The sequence below is a fragment of the Desarmillaria tabescens genome, assembly GCF_030435595.1.
Source record: "Desarmillaria tabescens strain CCBAS 213 chromosome Unknown EV420scaffold_169, whole genome shotgun sequence".
NCBI classification, from domain to species: Eukaryota; Fungi; Basidiomycota; class Agaricomycetes; order Agaricales; family Physalacriaceae; genus Desarmillaria; species Desarmillaria tabescens.
In genome coordinates this window covers 6,770-27,442 of record NW_026848468.1, presented here as the reverse complement: position 1 = coordinate 27,442, position 20,673 = coordinate 6,770, and the positions used below count along the sequence as shown (strand labels likewise).

At 47.3% G+C, this 20,673-nt stretch overlaps 3 protein-coding genes across 3 annotated transcripts; all 3 read left to right on the top strand.

Moving 5' to 3' along the window:
• The first annotated feature begins 2,017 nt into the window (after positions 1-2,017).
• EV420DRAFT_1680322 (uncharacterized protein) lies at positions 2,018-2,918 on the top strand. Its single transcript, XM_060479206.1, has 2 exons — positions 2,018-2,500; positions 2,611-2,918. The coding sequence occupies exons 1-2, from the start codon at positions 2,069-2,071 to the stop codon at positions 2,752-2,754; spliced, it is 576 nt and encodes a 191-aa protein (XP_060321821.1). The 5' UTR covers positions 2,018-2,068; the 3' UTR covers positions 2,755-2,918.
• A 12,327-nt stretch (positions 2,919-15,245) lies between these two features.
• Positions 15,246-15,808, top strand: EV420DRAFT_1488358 (uncharacterized protein; the record flags this gene model as incomplete). The annotated part of the gene is made up of 2 exons (XM_060470613.1): positions 15,246-15,251; positions 15,302-15,808. The coding sequence occupies 2 exons, from the start codon at positions 15,246-15,248 to the stop codon at positions 15,806-15,808; spliced, it is 513 nt and encodes a 170-aa protein (XP_060321820.1).
• Positions 15,809-16,587: 779 nt separating this feature from the next.
• EV420DRAFT_1488357 (uncharacterized protein) lies at positions 16,588-17,196 on the top strand (the record flags this gene model as incomplete). The annotated part of the gene is made up of 1 exon (XM_060470612.1): positions 16,588-17,196. The coding sequence occupies one exon, from the start codon at positions 16,588-16,590 to the stop codon at positions 17,194-17,196; it is 609 nt and encodes a 202-aa protein (XP_060321819.1).
• Positions 17,197-20,673: the final 3,477 nt, after the last annotated feature.

Genomic DNA, 20,673 nt, shown 5'->3' with positions numbered 1-20,673 from the left:
CCCTGGACTCATATATCTGTCGACATGATCACCAAACTCCCTGATTCTAGGGGGTTTAACTCCATTCTGGTAATAGTCGACCGGTTTTCCAAAACAATTATTCCTGTCGCCTGCACCGAGGAGCTTACCTCCATGGGCTTTGCCAAGATCCTAAGGGATCACGTCTACGTACCCTATGGAGTAATGCCCGAGAAAGTCATCTCGGATAGGGGGGCGGTCTTTGTGTCCAAATTCATGAAAGAGTTCTACAAGCTGATACAGGTAGAAGGGAATCCTTCGACCGCTTATCATCCCCAGACAGACGGACAGACTGAGAGGGTTAACCAAGAAATCAAAAAATACCTCAAGATGTTCGTCAGTTATCGTCAAGACGATTGGAGCGAGTGGTTGCCACTCGCGGCATTCACTCACAATAACCGGAAGCACTCTGCGATGGGTTTTTCCCCGTACAGAGTGGTCTTTGGACGCGACGGGCAGGTTATTAAGACTGCCCAACGCCCGGACGCGGTACCGGCTGCCTCGAAATTGGTCCAGGGAATTCAGGAAGTGCAAGAGAAGGCGAGGGAGTTGCTGGAACGAGCGGCTACATCAATGAAAAAGGCCTACGACAAGCACAAAGGAAAGGCGCTGGAATACCAGATCGGGGACAAGGTGTGGCTAGACTCCACCAACCTGAACCTACCCCGTCCGACAAAGAAGTTGGGAGATAGGCGAGTGGGGCCATTCACCATTATGGCAAAGAAAGGAGCATCGGCCTACGAGCTGAAGCTCCCGGTGAAATGGCGGATCCATAATCGATTCAATGAATCCCTACTTACGCCATACCACGCCCCCGAATTCCCAAACCAGCCACGTCCCGAGCAACCACCCCCAGAGCTCATTGACGATGAAGAGGAATACGAGATCAAGGAGATCGTGGGAGAGAGAGATCGGGTCATAGGCCATGGACAAACTCGCCGCACTATCACCGAGTACTTGGTGAAGTGGAAGGGATACCCGGCGGAGGAAAATTCATGGGTTAAACGTTCAAACATGGCCAACGCTGAAGAGCTCGTTAACGACTACAAAACCCATATCCAAAAGGTGTGGTGGACGGTTAACAAGCAAGGAAAGACGGTTGGGATAGATGACAATATACCCCGCAATCTTCCAATCCCTTATCACGAACTGGACACCCCGTGTGTAACCGACATCGTAACGGTCCCATCCTCTCAATGTATGGCTTCGAGGCACTCAGAAGAGCTCAACGTTATAGGAGAAGTAGATGGGTCAGATGCGGGTCGAAGTATAGGACTAGCATCCGTCACCTCGTCCAACAGAAGACTGATGGTCGACATCTCCGAGGCCATGGATGACGCGCTCCTGGAGAAGAACAAAAAGTATATCCACGATCACCCTAGCGAAGCGGGCTCCCTTAAACCATACCCTCGACGCCGTGAAGAGCACAAACTCTACGATCCTCAGGTACGGGACTCCTACTTAAAGAGACGAAAACTCGAGATTGAAGCTTCGCGACGGGAAGATCGACCATACAAAAATCCACCCGTTTTACTCGACCCTCCATCTGATGACAAAACTGATGTCAAACTCCTTCAAAAGGTGATAGAAAACTGGGATGACGATGAGCGTGTTTCCGACATTGGTTCGTATGAAACCGATGGGGAGGAATCTACTGGCTCATTCGGGACGAACGAGTCTTAAGGGGGGGGTAATGTTACGGTTTATTCATTTTTCTTCGTTTTACTCAGCATGATTACTCATATGCGATCCCGACGGATCATTTCCCACAGTACTATTATTAGCGTATCCATTTGTATTTAAGTAGAGCCTCAGCTGGGCTGAACCCCAGCTTCGGCTAAGGTTTAATCTACCTAACATCGAACTCTGTTCTTTGTGACTATCTGCACCATCATCTTTCGTCGCCTTTGACTTGCTTGAGCGTCTCCTACCAAAGTGCGAGTAGGGACCCTAGCACGATCTAAGTCGATTAGAGTTAGTGGCTAACAGCGAGGATCTTGTGAATTGGAGCAGCGATTGGCTTGCGGAGGTTGTTGGTGAGACAGCTGGAATGGCTTGGGCTCCCGAAGCTATCTGGGATGCAGATGCAGAGAAATATCTCGTTTATTGGTCATCAAGATTCTATGATGCGGACGACACTGCTGTACGTCCTGGTATCTCCCCTCCGTTACCTGTCCTAATGTATATACATAGCACACTGGAACAGCTACAGAGGACCGTATCGTATCCGCCTACACTTCCGACTTCCGAACGTTCACTGAAGCGATGGATTACATCGTCATACCTGGCACTCCCCATCATCGACCTCACAATCCTCCCTCTCTCTGATGGTGAATACATCCGGTTTATCAAGAACGAGACGGTTCTTCATGTATGGGCCGAGCGTTCCAATGGCGGTCTCTTTGGAACCTGGACGAAGATCGGAGATGGATATGTTAACCCGTATGTGACTGAGGGGCCGCTCGCGTTCCATGACAATGAGGTTGAGGGTCGTATTCACCTTTGGCTGGATGAATATGGTACTGATACCTGAGTTTATGTATATCTTTCAAACGCTCTCGAGATGGCTGTGTCTGACGTGCATTTGTTTAGGGATATGTACCGCAGTATACCGATGATGGGGGTGTTACTTGGGTGAACGGGGACAGGAGTAACTTCCCTGCTTTGACGAAGCATGGTGTGGTTGTGCCGGTGAACCAGACGCAGTATGATGCTATTGAGGCGAAATGGGTGTAGAGTCTTGTATGTGAGAGTTAATCGGATAACCCAGAATGCCTTTTGAACCGTGGGCCAGGAACTTGTTCAAGGAACAGGCTAGTATTTCGACCTTGGTAATGTAATACCCGTTAGCTGCCATTGTGATGGCTTGCACCTATAGTACCTTGCAATTATTGCTTGCATATGGTGCTTTCAAAGTGAAATTGTCCATACGAGATCTTGCAACTACACATGTCGCCAGATATCGCCGTTCTAACTGTATCTAATTACTGTTCATATCGGTGCGTATGGCATTGGCTTTTCTAGTTCTGAAATTTGTCCAAGTTATGTTAGACATTGATTTGTTCTGTCTCAAGATGATCAATTATAAGTCTACCTTTATAAATTGTTCAAACTGAAACTCCTATTGCACCTTTCGTCTCGTTCTTATCACTCCAGCTCCGTTTTCCTCAAAATGGCAGTAAGTGGAGATGATAATCTTTCCTGTATTATTCTGACATTCATTTGTAGACCCAACTAGACATGGATTTCTCTGTCCCGAATCCCCACCTGTACAAAGGCCCTTCTCACAGACTACCTCCAAAATGGAGCAACGATTGGAAATATTTCCCATCTCGCAGGCATCTATTTCCCCTTGTCAATGGCCAGATTTTCGTGAGTGTCGACATTGAAATCCATCACCATATCTTTGGGGAAATCTATGTCATAATGTACCACCGTAACTCGGACGAAACTGTCATCAGGATCGGTACCCGGTATTTCATGTACAACTTCGAAACGGAGGTTCTTTTAGAGTTCATTGATACATATCCAACGCTGGATGCTTTTTTGGATTTGGTGAGGCATTGGGGGACTCCGGCTTGTGAGACATATACTGAGCTGACCCCTTTTGTGGAAAGGGAAGAGGATGCAAAGCCAGAGGATTACGATGACATGGTTGGATTATGGATCGAAGAGGTGAAGAAGGCCAGAGCTGCACAGGCCCTGATGAATTCCTGCCAATTATGTTATCTATAAGCAATTACTTGAAAGTATGCTTCGTGTTTCTGAATAGGTTCTCCACCCCTATTATCTTTCATTTTATATCCTAGTAAGCTAGCTTTAGACTTATGGTATTAGTAAGTGTGGATATGCTCCAAGTTTGGTTCTGAGGTTGGGATCCCATGGCCTATTACGATTTCGTGCTTTATCTTATCTTATCGACTCTCTCGTAATCTCGCTATACTAATTCTCTGACCTGGATCGCATACTACCATGAGGGTTCCGTACGTTTACAGTACCGTTGCAGACACTTGTAGTATATTTAGCACGACCCAAACTGTATTTAAGTAGCTCGACTGCAGGTCTTAAACCTCAGTCTCGAACTAAAGTTTATTCACCCGATAACTTAGTCTGAACTCACTCTCGCTCAACTAAGTGATAGCTCCCTGCACATAAACCTGCGGACAACACAAGGCGCCTGACCAAAGTGCGAGTCACGCCTAGTTGTTTAATCTTGTTTGTGTAATCGGTCGCTAACAATTAGTTCGAGACTTTCTTACTCTTCATCAACAACCGCGTTGACAAACAGTAGCGAATGAACCCCATCGAACAGTACCTCACCAACTTGTTTGGACTACAAGGCTTCGTAGCCATAGCCTACCTCGCCTTCCTATATGGATACGAACACCGACGAAACCAGGAGCCAGTCTCTGAAGAAGCTATCCCCGTCGAAGCCCCCAACCCGGAGGCTAGACGACCGGACACACCCCCTCCCGACTATGTCGACAACAGACCTGAACCCATCATCCATTTCATCTTCATCAACGACGATGAGTGGATCACAGAAGAGGACTCCGACTCAGACGAGTCCAACGAGTCCAACCCCGAGGTGGAAGGATGGCCCCCACAAAGAGGCCCAGTCGTTGAAGAAGAAGAAGAGCGAGGAGTCTACGAACAAGGGGTGGACCAGCGTGTTCTCTCTCCCATTACCGAGGAAGAAAGCCAAGGGGAAAGCGAAGGAAGTGACCCCTGGAGCGCCCCTTCCCCAACATCAACCGAAAACTCCGCCGCCAACCCTGGCTATGATTCAGATGGACAGCGCCTCTATCAAAGAGGGCTTAGACACCATCTGGGAGAAAGAAGAGAGGTTGAAGATGGAACTGGAAGCAGTTCAAATGAAGAAAGCAGCGATACAGAGGAGGACAGTGACGGCGACGAGCTCCCAGGGCTGCGCAACCACTGGACCCCTCCAAGGCTGGACTCAAGAGGAGAAACGTGGGGCAACTACTACGCCCGTAGCAGTTCCCCCGACGACGAGGAAAGCTACCTCCAGCTCGTCACGCGTCCCAACACCCCAATCATCATCAACGATAGGGCCGGGGAAGCCACTACCGAGCTCGACCGATGTGAGCCCACATACGACGCCGACGCCAGCTGCGATGTATGCAGACAAGCACAGGACTACACCGACACCTGGCTCATGTATGGAGGAATCGAACCTCCCTCATCCGTCGTCCCATACGCCATCTATCCCCTTGCACCCAAACATCCCCTCGCAGCCCCCGTCCCCTACATTGCACCCTGGGTATGGGACCGACCTCGAAGACCCGACTTCGATCAGGTCATTCTCAGGGTCAACGAGTGGGCCCGAATTATCAGAAACTGGAACCGAATCGTTACGGGAAGCCCAGAGCCTTTCGAGCGAGTCCGACCACTCGGACTTAGAAGAAGGCAAAATCTACGAGAACCCTGGAACCGTGCCGCTTTCGATTTGGAGCAGCTACACCGGGCGGGAGAGTATGGAGACGAAGACGTCATCCCAGAGTTCATGGAAGGATCTAGCTCGGGAGCCTACTGAGGCCGAGTTAGAAAATATGACTTATTTGGAAATGTTACGCTGGACGGAGAAGAAGTTACCACGAGAAATCTCATGGAACGGATTGCCCCAAGGGAGGTACTTCCAAAAGGAAAGGAACTCACCAATCGGAGGCCAGGTACTGTACCAAGAAACCGTGTTCCACACGAGCATTCTGTGGAACCAAGTACACCCGGATGACTACACGGACCCCGGAGAACGGTACCAGGTGCCCACCCCATCAGAAGCATCAAGTGGAAGCACGGTGGACTTAAGCCACCTATCTATCCTCAAAAGGACAGGATACGTCGACCCTAGCCAGCTGTTTTCAGCCACAGGAACTCCAGGGAGCACAGGCGCCACAGCCGCGGTGCCAGCCCAACCTGCGGTACCAGCCCCTGCACCACAAGGACCCCTATCTCCACACCACAACCCTGCGCTATGATCACTGCCGTGCCCGGTGGCAATCCCTATACCCGCCGATCCTGTACAACCACCGAACACGCCACTGCCCTTTATCGTCGGAATAGCAAACACCAACCCATGGGGACAGGTAAAGCCACAACTGGCGGAACCCCCCGAAAAGTTCAAGGGAGAATCCAGCGACGTAGACCGGTTCCTTAACCAGTGCGAGGACTACTTCAATGTATTCCTGCAGCAATTCACGATGAACGTGCACAGACAAAGCCCTAACAGGGTGGTGTTCTGTACGTTCCGACTAGCAGATAAGGCTCTGCACTGGTGGAATCACGCCAGGGACGAATACTATGATGAAACATGCGGCTACCTGCGATATCCAGCATGGCAAACGTTCAGGCAGATCATTGAAGACCAATTCCGGACCGATGCGGAGGTAGAACTCAAATTACAGGAGTTCAAGTGAATCCGACAAAACACGTACAAGTCGGCCAAGGAGTTTTTCCGGGACTTTGAATGATTGGCAAAAGAGTCTGGAAAACGCCACAACGAGGAATACATGATCGAAATACTCAAGCCGGCAATCCAAAAGAACGTGAAAACCGCCATACATGCCACTGGAACCGTGTTGCCATGCACCTACGCAGAATGGAAGTTCCGAGTGGAACAAATGGATTACAACTACCGCGTGGGATTAGCAGAGGACGCAGGCTGAAATCAGGGGATGCAGGGTCAACAGAACAAGGGAACGGGAAAAGCCGGAAGCTCTGGGAATTCCCAGGGTGATAAGAAGACGGGAACGGGAACCACGTACGGAGGGCAAGGACAACCGATGGAAATAGATCGACTATGAAAGGAGGGGCGATGCTTCCGCTGCGGTCACAAGGGACACCGGAAGCAAGACAACAAGTGCCCCAAGGACGAAAGTACGTGGCTCGTTAAACACCAACCCAAATTCTTGCGCGCACAAATCCGTGCAATGTATCAGCAAGTACTGAAGGATGAAGAAGGGGAAGCCTCCACATCAAAGATCGAGGAGGTAAAAGACGAGCCGGCGGCGTAAGCGACAAACGCGCGTCGGCAAAGGACATAATTTCATTTAGTGGTGCGTCACAGAATCCTGCAGGTCGGACTAATGTACCGCATGTAGTAACTCGAGGCAATGATAACACTTTCACGCATTCACAAAATGAAATTACCAAGTCGCATAAAAAGGAGAACGGTGTACAGGGGATTTCCACCGTGCTCGAAGAAGAACCCCATTCAAGGTCCTTGGCCACCGGTGCAAAAGCACAAGCAGCTAGTCCTGCGAAAGGTGGCGGGATACTCGGGATCAACCTCACTCTGTCAGGGGCAGATGACGGCGTGGGGAACAGAGGAAGAGCGGCCGAGCCCAAGGCGAGAAGTGAAGAACCCCACTCGGGGGCAGAATGTACGTGCCAGCCACGAGTGACTGGCTGCCCCCATCGTGGAACGGAGCCGCAAGAGGGAACGCGAATCCCCAGCAATAAAACCGCTGCCCCGAAAAGAACAGTCAAGACGAACGGGGACCCCATCCCTTCACAGCCCATCACGGTACATCTACCACCTTCGTCGCTAACACATAATGGCACCGGGGGCTCATGTTCCCCGGTGGGCGGGTCGGTGGGACCATTATGTGCACCTCCTAGTCGTAATAAAAAGACCGTTTCTCTCGAAGAAGTGCCCGATGAGGAGGACGATTACAGTTACCAAAAAAGTATCAAGACACGAGGGGAAGACCCAGTGGATCACACTGAGGAGTACCCAGAAGACTATGAGGTAACGGAGCTAGAAGAGGAATACTATGATGACAAGTGGGACAAAGGATGGCTTAAACCACATAGCGCTGAATGGGTGAGAAGAAAAATGAGACAGGAAAAAACCATGGAAGGAAAACTGGCAACACTTCGTATGTGGATACACCCGAGGTGCCTCATAGAGGTAGACGAGGACCTAGTCCTGGATCTCATCGGGTCCCCAAAGGAGACGTATAGGCAACGGGAGCAGTGCCTACAGAATATGGAGGACCTACGTGTTCCACCGCAGTACATTCGGGGAGGGAAAGGGCGAAGCATTAATATCCGAGTACAACTCAAAACTCTGGATACCGGCCAAGTACGAGTGGTCGATGCCCTAGTTGACAGCGGATGCACTGGGAGCTGCATAAACCGAACCTTTGTGCAAGAACACCGCATAAACACGGTAAAACTGCCAAAAGCACAGGCAGTCTACAATGCAGACGGTAGCCGAAACAAAGGAGGAGACATCACAGAAGTAGTGGAACTCCGGATGACCATTGGGGACCATCACGAAAAAATCGACTTAGCCGTTGTGGACCTAGGAAACGTACCCTTATTCCTGGGACATGACTGGCTCAAACGTCACAACCCCATTATCGACTGGAAGACAGGGGCAGTAACCCTAGCTCGATGCGCGTGCCGTAAAATACCCTTCCTACTGCCTGACGAAGACCCCGAACAATCCTGGGGAACGGAGATAGAGGAAGGAGATACTATTCTCGTGATAGACTTCGAAGAAGCCTTTCATGTACGAGCTATGGGAAGTAAGGCGAACAAGTTAGCTGCCAAGGCCAACCAAGCAAAGGAAGCAAAAACGTTTGAGGAAATAGTACCGGAACCATACTGGGAATTCCGAGACGTATTCGCAAAAGAAAACTTTGACGAGCTACCACCACGAAAACCATGGGACCATGCAATCGAACTTATCCCAAATGCTAACGCAAGCCTGGACTGTAAAGTGTACCCATTGAACCCCGCAGAACAGGAGGAGTTGGATAAATTCTTGGACGAGAACCTGGAGTCCGGAAGGATTCGACCTTCCAAATCCCCTATGGCTTCTCTGTTCTTCTTCGTCAAGAAAAAGGATGGGAAGCTCCGCCCCGTGCAGGACTACTGAAAGTTGAACGAAATGACCATCAAAAATTGATACCCTCTCCCACTCATCAGAGAATTGATGGATCAACTCAAGGACACCAAGTACTTCACAAAGCTAGACATACGGTGGGGATACAACAATGTACGAATCAAAGGAGGAGACGAATGGAAGGCAGCCTTCAGAACCAACCGGGGGCTATTCGAACCCATGGTGATGTTCTTCGGGCTCACCAATTCCCCGGCCACCTTCCAATGGATGATGAACGACTTGTTCAAAGAACAGATCGCACGAGGAGATGTCACCGTGTACCTGGATGACATCCTAATCTGTACCAAAGACCAAGACAGACATCGAGCGGTGGTGCAAGAAGTCCTAACCATTCTACGGGCAAACAATCTATTCCTAAAAGCAGAAAAATGCGAATTCGAGGTATTAGAAATGGAGTACCTCGGAGTGATCATTAGCCAAGGCGCAATCCGTATGGACCCCATAAAGGTCAAAGGAATCACAGAATGGCCCCGACCCACCAAGAAACGAGAGCTACAATCGTTCTTGGGATTCACCAACTTTTACCGAAGGTTCATACGCGACTACAGCAAACATGTACGACCCCTAACTCAACTCACGGGGAAGACCGAATGGAAATGGGGAACCACTCAAGACAGTGCGTTCCAAGAAATCAAAAGGAAGCTAGCAGAGGAGGTAGTACTAGCCATACCCACATGAACGGGAAAGTACCGTGTGGAAGCAGACGCAAGCGAAGGAGCAATAGGGGCAGTTCTATCACAAGAACAAGAAGGAAAGTGGAGACCGGTGGCGTTTCTATCCAAAGCCTTAACGGTCACAGAACGAAACTATGAAATTTACGACAAAGAACTCCTAGCAATCATGCTGGCCCTCGAAGACTGGAGACACTATCTAATGGGCGCTTACCAGGAATTTGAGATCTGGACCGATCATCAAAACCTGCAGTACTTCCGCAAACCCCAAAAGCTTAACCGAAGGCAAGCACGATGGGTAACCGAGTTGGCGGAGTACCATTTCACACTGCATCATAAACTGGGGACGGCCAACAAGAAGGCAGACCTACTATCCAGGAGAGCGGACCACAACCAAGGGGAAGAGGACAATAAAGAGGTGATAGTACTCAAGCCAGAGATGTTCCGAGCCTTGATCATGCCAGGGGAGGAGGAAATTCACAAACGCATCCGAACGGCGCTGAGGGACAATACCCGATGGGACAAGGGGATCGAAGCATCCCTTCACCACCCCCGGGGAATAGTTCAAAAGGATGGACTAATGCATTATGATGGACGGCTGTATGTTCCTCGAGACGCCAAACTACGAGGGGAATTAATCGCTATCCATCACGATCACATTACTGCTGGGCACCCCGGAATCGAAAAGACCAAGGAGCTGGTACAAAGAGAGTATTGGTGGCCGAAACTCAAAAACGACGTGGAGTGATATGTGAAAGGCTGCGAAGCCTGCCAAAGGACCAAAACGAACACTCAGAGGAAACGAGCACCTCTGCATCCACATGCCGTACCCACACGACCATGGGAGCACATCACAGTAGACATGATTGGTGAACTACCTGACTCAAATGGGTACAACGCTATCCTCATGATCGTGGATCGATTTTCCAAGGAAGTCATCCCCGTACCATGCTCCACTGAACTGACCTCAGCAGGATGGGCCAAGATCCTTAGAGATCACGTTTGGGCCAAACATGGAATGCCTCAAAAGGTAATCTCGGACAGGGGACCCCAGTTCATGTCCAAATTCATGAAAGAACTCTATGAAATGCTGCATATTCAAGGCAATCCGTCCACGGCGTATCACCCACAAACCGATGGGCAAACCGAGAGGGCCAATCAAGAGATCGAAAAGTACCTCCGTATCTTCATCAATCATAGACAAAATGATTGGAGCGAGTGGCTACCGCTCGCGGCTTTCCAACACAACAACCGAAAGCACTCCGCGACGGGTTATTCTCCCTTTGAAATCAATCATGGGCAAAAACCTCATCTTGCTCCACTCACGATAAAAGAAGGCACCAACCCTGCAGCAAGGGACTTCGTAGCGGATATACAAAAGGTCCACGAGCAAACAGCTAAAGCCCTGGAGAAGGCCGCAGAAACTATGAAAAAGCAATATGACAAGCACCAAAGAACGGCGGTAGAATACCAACTAGGAGACAAAGTCTGGTTGGACTCTACAAACCTGCATCTTCCTCAACCAATGAAGAAGCTAGGGGATAAACGCGTCGGACCATTCGAAGTGCTATCCAAACATGGTGCCTCCGCATATAAATTGCGCCTTCCTTCCGCCTGGAAGATCCACGATCGTTTTAACGAAAGCCTTCTCACCCCTTATCACCCGCCGGAGTTCCCAATCCAAATACAGCCCTTGCCTCCACCACCGGACCTAGTAGACGGACAAGAACAGTATGAAGTGGAAGAAATAGTAGATCGAAGGGAAAGAGCCCCCCGCGGAAGAGGAAGAAGACGAAGCACCGGAATCGAATACCTCGTCAAATGGAAAGGATATCCAAGAGAGGAAAATTCCTGGGTGGACGAGCAAGACCTGGACAACGCCAGGGATGCCATCGAAGACTTTGAACAAGTCTCCTTCATTACCAGACCTCCAGCGGAGTGGTGGGAGAACGAAGATGAGTCAGATTCCTGGTCCGAACACGAATCTGTAACCGAATCCGAGGTCGACCATCCATTGGTACAGGCAATTCAAGAATACCTGATAAAACCAAACGCACCCTCTCTCGTAGGAGCCTATCTCCCCAAACAAAGTAGCATCACAGTCAGGACGACTGCCTTAACAGGGGGGTAATATTACGATTTCGTGCTTTATCTTATCTTATCGACTCTCTCGTAATCTCGCTATACTAATTCTCCGACCTGGATCGCATACTACCATGAGGGTTCCGTATGTTTACAGTACCGTTGCAGACACTTGTAGTATATTTAGCATGACCCAAACTGTATTTAAGTAGCTCGACTGCAGGTCTTAAACCTCAGTCTCGAACTAAAGTTTATTCACCCGATAACTTAGTCTGAACTCACTCTCGCTCAACTAAGCGATAGCTCCCTGCACATAAACCTGCGGACAACACAAGGCGCCTGACCAAAGTGCGAGTCATGCCTAGTTGTTTAATCTTGTTTGTGTAATCGGTCACTAACACGGCCCACGACAAAGGTGAAGTGCAAGGGGTTAAAGCGACACGATACGGGGAGCAGCATTAAATGGTAATATTACATTGATACAGAAAGACAGCGGGTAATAGGCCACAGACGAGTTTTGTCCACCTTTGGTTGAAAGCAACACGTGTTTTCTTCCACGTTGAGCTGGAAGTAATCTATGGTATTCCCCACAGCACTGTCAAACACATATGATGTTTCACAGATGACCTTGTGGTCTTCCTTCATTCGGAAAAATTTTATGTCTGGGACCTCACTGACAGAGTACTTTCCTAGTTTACAGTGGAGTTCGCTTCTATTTATGACATCTTATCCAACAATACAATCAAGGTGTGGACACCAGGTACCTTTCCACCATCACTTGTTGTTGTGATATTCCGGCGATACGGCATGTCTTGGCATGCTTAGTAAGATGGAATCCAGAGGAAATGGGGAGAAAGTACTAGATTAAGTAGTAAATAGTATAAATACAGAGCATAGGCAAGGGAAACTCCTTGTGAGTTTGTCTACCCAGTGACTAACAGCCTAACAGCTGGAGTGCAACTGCATTCAAATCACAATACTTGTCACTTGTGGTGCTGAAAGAGGAATGCATGTTGAGATTGAGCTCAGAGAGCCTTGGTGTACATTTATCAAAGCATGATAATGGGGAAATTTCTGTTCTTTAGAACTATTCATTCATGAGGAGGCTGGAATAGCTTGACACATCGAAAAAGGCATATCTAGAGGCAGAGAAGGTATGGGTGGCTTCTCATCTGTTTTGGGACATATTTGTTTATCGGATGATAGGTAGGTAGGATTAAACAACATGGTACATCAGGGGAACGCCGGGCATAGATAATACAGGGTTAGTACATTAACACTTTAGTGTAATAATCATGTGTTTAATTATCTACTGAACTACTGACTCTCCGATATACTCGAAAGTACTGAGGCAGATATCGCTACAAGAGTGTTGTGACTGACATACAGGTTGTGACATAATGACGGGCATGCCATGTCTCAGCAATCCAGCAACATCCGGAATATTTGAGCATCATTGCTCTTGCTAAATGTTTCTCCCCTCATACTCTTACTTACTGGAACCTTTGAGTAAATATAAACATAAGTAAAGTAGTAGAACTTTCTAGATACATTGTGTAGTATATAAGGCTGAAGTTTTGGCCTAGTAGAATAATAATTCCTTCATACTCAACCACCACTAAGGTAGTAGACCAAGAGACAGGTTTACCACTGCATATTTCACTCATCCTCACAATAAAGAGGCATGTGCTAGGTATTAGACTTGTACTTGAACAAACACCAGGAGTAGGTAGATTTACTGAATGATATCTGGTCCATGGGACATGGCGTCATCCCTATAGTTCATCCATGTTTGTGATCTATGAGCAGATGGGACATATAAAGGATATAGATTTCTATAGACTCATGATTGTGTCTAGATTGTGTCATTCCTTTAGCTTTGTTTCAAGTTACCTATTCCTTCAGACTACTACATACTGTACTCGTATGCACCATTTTTTGGCCTTTTCCACAACTTTATCTAGGATTTCTACCACCATGTCATGTCTTTGACTCACTCTCTTCTGGCAATATATGCCCGATTCATACTTATTTCTGGGTTGAAGACCCTTCCTGTGGTAGATCCTTTACAGGACACCTAGTATTATTAATTAAGCAGCCCCATGGGATAATGGACCCATGTTGGAATTGAAAATCCCTGTCATGCTGTAAACATGAAGCCCAGGCTTGATGCTGAGTTGAAACTTTAGTGTCTTGAATTTAGCCCAAATGTGGAATCAGATTAAAGGGTGAAAGGTACTAACTATGCTAAGGAAGGCGAAGTGCTACACACACACACACACCCTAACACACTCAATAATTGCGGTTCGAAGGGGTAAGTTACACTGGGTCGATACTTGTACTGTGGATACTAGTTCAGGGTTGACAATGAATATAATTTGTTTGATTGCAATATTCTGAAATGACACAAATCTGAACTTTCTGTGTTACCAAACACAATCTGATACCAACAGGCTGCCTGGTGCAGTTTCCTGAATGTGTACTAACTGCCTGGTGCAGTGTCTGAACTGATACTGTCTGCCTGGTTGCAGTTTTACTGGTACTAACACGGATTCTGGACTGTACTTCTGACTGTCTGTCTGTATCTTTCTGAACTGACTGCTTTCTGAACGGTTCTTGCACACAAAACGTGACCAGGTCACTAAATACTATTCCAGGTGAGTCTAGGACTCGAAGCTCTTAACCAAAACCTGTACTAATTTGCTTGGTAGCGTTCCAGGGGCCAGAAACCTGACCTCCCGCTAGTTACATGGACAGTATTTATACTATTCTACCCTATCTATATTTCCAATCTTTCCAGGTACTATTACTGCGCTTGCTGACTGAGCCAGGTGGATATGAGCTCATATCCTGGCTCCCAGGTGAACCCGATCATGATCTTGTGCTGCAACCTGGTGTCCTGGCTCATGATACTAAGTTTTACCTGTACCGGGGCAGAGCCCCTGGTGTTACGGTTCTTGTTTCTCATCTACCCAGCGAGCCAACCATCCACCTGAGAGACTAGGAAAGCTGCCAGGTAAGTAAAGCCATACGTGATCATTCTTTGTTTTGTTATTCTTACTTTTGGACCGATGCCATCAGGCGGCCATCAGTGCCGGGATGCCGGTTCAGCTGGAGCCATGTGCTTTCGACCTGCCTGGACCTTCGGTCACTCAGGCTGAGTCATCGGATCACCGGTCTGTTGCCCGAGCTCTTAGGCTTGTCATGGCTAAGTCCTTACTGATGCAGTGGGGTTCAACACTCCTTGCTGTGTACCTTGCAGGTTCTTTCTTACTCGCACAGCTACAAACGTAGTTTGTAGGATAATAAATTAGATTTATACGCATTTTCCAAGGGTAGATGCCAGGCAGGCATATCAAGGGTCCATCATGTGCTGAGCCTACCATCTCTAAATCGAGCTAAATCATGGGTAAAATAGCTTCAGACCCATCTAAGTCATGTATTAGACACTGATCTGTATCATAGGTCTATAAATCTTATTCAAGCTGAAGCTCCTATGGTGCCTTTTGTTCTATCACTTCAGCTACATCTTCCTAATGATGGCAGTAAGTCGAGATGATAATCTCACCTATATCATACTCACATTCATTCATAGACCCAGCTAGAAATGGATTTCTCTGTCCTGAATCCCCATCTGTACAAAGACCCTTCTGACCGACTGCCTCGAACCTGGTGCAACGATTGGGAGAATTTTCCATCAAGCAGGCGTCTATTCCCCCTTGTCAATGGCCGAATCTCTGCAAGTGTTGACATTGAACTTCTTCATCATATCTCTGGCAAAATCTATGTCATCATGTTCCATGGTCTGTCGGATGAAGCTGTCATCAGGATCAGCACCTGGTATTTCATGTACAACTTTGAAATGGAAATACTCCTGGAATTTATTGATACATATCCAATGCTGGACGCCTTTTTGGATTTGGCGAGGCAATGGGGCAGTCTGGCTTGTCAGACATATACTGAATTGACCCCTTTTGTGGAAAGGGAGGTGGGTGGGATGCCAGATAATTATTATGACGAGGTTAAGAGATGGAAAGAAGAGGTGAAGAAGGCTAGAGCTGCACAAGCGTTGATGAGTTCTTGCCAATCATGTTACCTATAAGCAATGAATGCTTCGTATTTCTGAATAAGTTCTCTTGTTTTCCACCTCAATTATTTTTCATATTATATCCTAGACTCTAGTAAGCCAGCTTTATACTTGTGGCCTCCAAGTTTGTTCTGAGCCGGGATGCCCTGGCTCATGGCAAATGTGAAATGTAAAGGGTTAAAGCAACACACTACAGGGACTGAGACCACAGCAGCCTTGCGGTAATGGAAAGAAGGCATGTAACAGCCTGCAGATGAGTTTCGGCCATCTTGGTAAAACAACCACTAGGTTCGGAGCAAGCCTGCTCCGTGCCATGCCAGTAACCTCACATGAGGGGCTTGCCACAAAGTGATCAGAAACCATAGGGTCATTCAATCTCACCTAGTTAATCAAACTCGCACCTTCCGGCCTTGATATATAGATACAATATGTATATAATAGTGTGAAGTATGCACTAGACCAATTTTTCCTGCAGTCGTAGTCAATGCAGCACCCGCAAATGCCTGGCTTTCCATGTCACAGGCCTGTTTGGACTGCTGACCTTCATAAAGCGATAGAAAAAAATGGAAGGATCCTGAAGGATAATCCTCTTGAAGGGAGCACATCTGGGATCCATTAAACACATTCTACCAATAAAAATGATACCAGATGAAGGTTGGCACTTTTAAATGACCAGTCAAGGATAAGATGGCCCTTTCTTGTTCCATATCACATTGTGTGACCAATGTCACTCTGCTCGTCAAGAACGTCGCAAATGTCTGAGACAAGGTACACTACCTGCTCAGTGACACTCCATGGCCAGTGCAGATTCCCTACAATATGACAATGACTTCTGGCAGGACAGACTTGGTCCTGCCTCACAATTCTCAATGGAAAAGAAGTGTTACCTTGTGTTCTCGCTCTTGATATTCTTGATGCTCAGTCTCGCCAATCTTCTTGAATTCATCTTCTCCAGCAAGCTCATAGTTGTCAAGCAAAGAGTTGGAAAATTTATGGCATATTCATCCATGGGTACCACAGATGATACACAGTTTCCTCCTGCAATGATCTTCTGGCTATGGCACAAAAACTACCCCAAGTCTTGTCACTGGCTTCATGACATGGTAATCCTGGGATGCACAAAGGAAATAGTACTGGAGGAGAGCAATAAACTCATCAATGATGGCAATCTTCGAATCAAGCTCAGTGATCTTACCATGGAAAAGATTCAGGAGCTTCTCAAGCCAGAGAGCATAGCAGCAAAGTATAAGGAGGCAGCTCCATTTCTCTGGGGCATTTTGCACACCTTTGCTGCATCTCCCAACCATTATAGACATCAGAATCTACCCTGGACAACAGGTGAGGAGACTGAGATTGTAACTGGAGAAGACTTCCAAGGCGCCCAGAGTTTCGCAGTCTTGTAAGTGTCTTCATTGATGGTGAATGCATCTAGGCCTTTCTGTGTTGCTTGTTTGACCTATGATACATCCTCCATGAAAGGAATACCCATAATCAACCACAAGAACATACCTGGTCCCGCTTGAGAGCCTTAAGTGGGGATATCACCATCACCAGCTTCCCTTTCCCTCCCAAAGCTGCCAAACCTTCGAAAATCAAACTCTTGCCATAGCCAGTACCTGAACAGAAGATACTGTCATATCCCTGTAGTATTCTGCATATGAGATGGGCCTGCCAATCATCCAGATGATATGACAGCTTGAACCTCTGCTTGAGACATGATTTGATGGCATCTACGTCGAGATTCTTTGGCATTTTCGTCTTTATGCCCTGTAAACAATTTGTTCGAGGGTATTTGCGATGTCGAGGTGTCCCCGGGGTCCTAGGTAGGATGGAAGATGGATTGATCATTGGGGCACTGAGGCCAGGGTGGAGTGGTAGGAGGCATCAATGTGACGTGTCGCTGAGCTTGAAGCAAACAAAGAAACCAGGAAAATCGGAGCTAGAAATGTTTTTTGAGCTCCAAGCATTGTGTTTCAAGCCGAAATTTGGGACTTACCATGTGGTGAAAGGAGTAAGAGCCTTGTGAACAAAGAGTGGTTGTCCAGCAGTTTGGACCAAGCTTCTGAGTGTGTTATCTTGAAAATTACTTGAAATTGGGATATAAAGAGTGTGTGATATTATGCATCAAGCTAAGATGGAGAGCTTTCACACTCAGACTGAGATACAAGGAGTGTCAGGGAAGGTGGTGGAGGCTCGACAACAACCCCTTCGATCGTGTCACTCTGCAGCAAGCCCCTTTGTGACGGCTCACCTGAAAATATCCACAACAAATATAAACAGAACCAAAGTGAAAGGGGCTTGGAACAAACCTACAATGCCACTGACGTGATGTGTCTGTTTGCAGTTGTTGTCAACATTTTTCTTGTCTTGACCACGATGACCCCAGTGACAATCAGCCTTATATCTCATTTTCACGGCACATATATCCATGAAAAAATTCATGGAAGACCTTCTGAAGTCCTTGAACTTAAATCACCCTTATTTTCAGAGTCTGGCAGGAAGGGGCAGCGAAGCAGCTTCTATGCTACCATCTCAACGAACAGATGTAAAAATTAAGGGTATCGTGCTGTGAGCTTAGGCCATTGGTGCCCATTTGCTACTTATGCTGATCACTTTTGTCCAACTAGTATGCAGAGCCTCGGGGTAGCCATAGCATACAGATTGCAACTGAACGATGCGATGCACTCACTGCATGAACAAGTCTCCGCTTAGAGTTTGTAATCGTCAGCCAGTGGTTCGAAGGGTGCCGAGTGATGAGCATCTAGATTCTGCATCGCTTTGATACCGATGATTAGAGCTGGTGCTGAAATGGAGGCCCGAGAAGGCTCATGCAGATAAGCATGGATGGTTGCAATGTGTGCTGGAGTAAGGCATGAGACTACTCATCACCAAAACCTCAGCCTCAAGACCAGGTACAGATCATCCCCACCACTCACAATCTCCTTCACCTCACAGGGTCTGGGCAATCAGCACCGATCGGGACAATCTGGCCCAGGTGCCCCAGACTTTTGACCTCCCATTGACCTGAACTGCACACAATCTGAGCACAATCTGGACCCTTCTCGTATGTTCAGGGGATCTCTGATGCGATCTTCCTACTCACTGCAAGGACCACATGTTCAGATATGGCGAGCTTGATCCAAGAAGAACGCCACTGTTCATGTCAAGTTCATGACACTCATATACCTGTAATAACTTATATGCTTGCTCGACTTCGCTGTTCATAGACACAAATACATGACATTCAGCAGAAAGAGGAGATATTACAGGATAAGCATAGAAGACCAGCAAACATATCGAGAAATGAGGAGAGAGCCATAGACAAAGTACAGCAACCAGAGACCAAGAGTAGCATGACCAAGCAGAGACCAAATCATCGAGAAAGGGAATGCATCACTATGTAGCTGATTTAGCTCGATATGGAATCATGTTCAAGAATGAACTTGCCATATCATTCCGAAGCATTTACAGGTTCATCTTCATTCGCAGTGGCAGCATCTTCTTGCTGGGCAGCAGCAGCAGCAGCAGCTTGTCGTTGTTGTTTGATATGCCATTGGCAGAGGCGATCCAGAACTGATTTGTCATCGTCATCATCAATTTCCTCCTTGTTGTCATCCTTGGGCTTGGGCTTGAGGACCTCGCTGTGAAGGGAGGTATCAGAGCTGGAAAGATGAAAATAAGAGGCACACACGTGGTATAATACTTAAGTGTGTCTGTGGCCCAGTCATCACCCTCCTCTTCTTGCGAATCGGAAAAGATCTTGAGTAATTTGTCGCTAAATCGCTCGAGATCGAAGTCATCACTTGTTTCACCCCATTTCCCACAGGAAGATAGGGCAAAGCGTGACTGGAACTGAAGCTAAGAGCCATAATGATGACAAGAGGCTAACACACCTGTATGGCTGCATAAACCACCATTTGTGCACTGACCACACAAAGGGACATCTTGCTTTTGACTGTATTATGAAGTTCTGTTGCATCGTGTTCCCCGTTTCCAAGATAAATAGCACAGAACGACTGGAAGAAACATTACTTAGCATAATATCATCGCAATAAGAATGTAAATCAAACCCGGATGCATGTCTGCCCCACAAATAAGCCAGCACAAGGGTCGTTCACATCGACAAGGGTCTGATCATAGAGGAAGGAGGGAAGATACCGGGGAGTAACTTTCATTGGTAAATTGACCATCATAGCTCTTACAGTTGAACTGAGAGATTAATAAACATGTGAATAGAGGTAAGGACGTACTGTGGGTCTTCATCAAAGTCATTGAGCCACCATTGCAGACACAGAAGACGGGCTGTGTGGATGTGATTGAATCCACGTCGATACTTCTTGATATCAAGGACTGGAGTGTCATCAGAGATACTTGTAGTCGAATAATGAATGATGTTCTCATTGATTTTGCTAGTGTCATCCGTTTGTCCGCTTCGTGTTCCAGCATTGATCTACAAATGTCGAGTACATCAATACCTGAGAAAGGATAACCACTCACTGAACTCAGCAGCTCAAAAACGAATTGCAGAGGATCATCAGGATCTCCCAGGCCTTCGAGCCATCGGACGTTCTCTTCAATATTTGGGAAGATGTGTGTAACAAGAGTGTCATATACAGCCATCCCAATAAAATTACTACAAAAACTATGAGATACGAGTATATGCGCAGGAATGTAGCACTCACTCAGATGTCTCCTTATCCTCATCAGTATCCTCTTCATCCTCATCCTTGTCATCATCTCCATTGTCACTGCTGTCATTACCCAGGGATTCTAGTATGCCTCTCAATTTGAAACCATGAAGCAAAGTCACTTGAGTAGTGACCCAGGCATTCGTAAAGCGGACGCACTGACATGCAGCCAACCGATAGTGCTTCTTCATT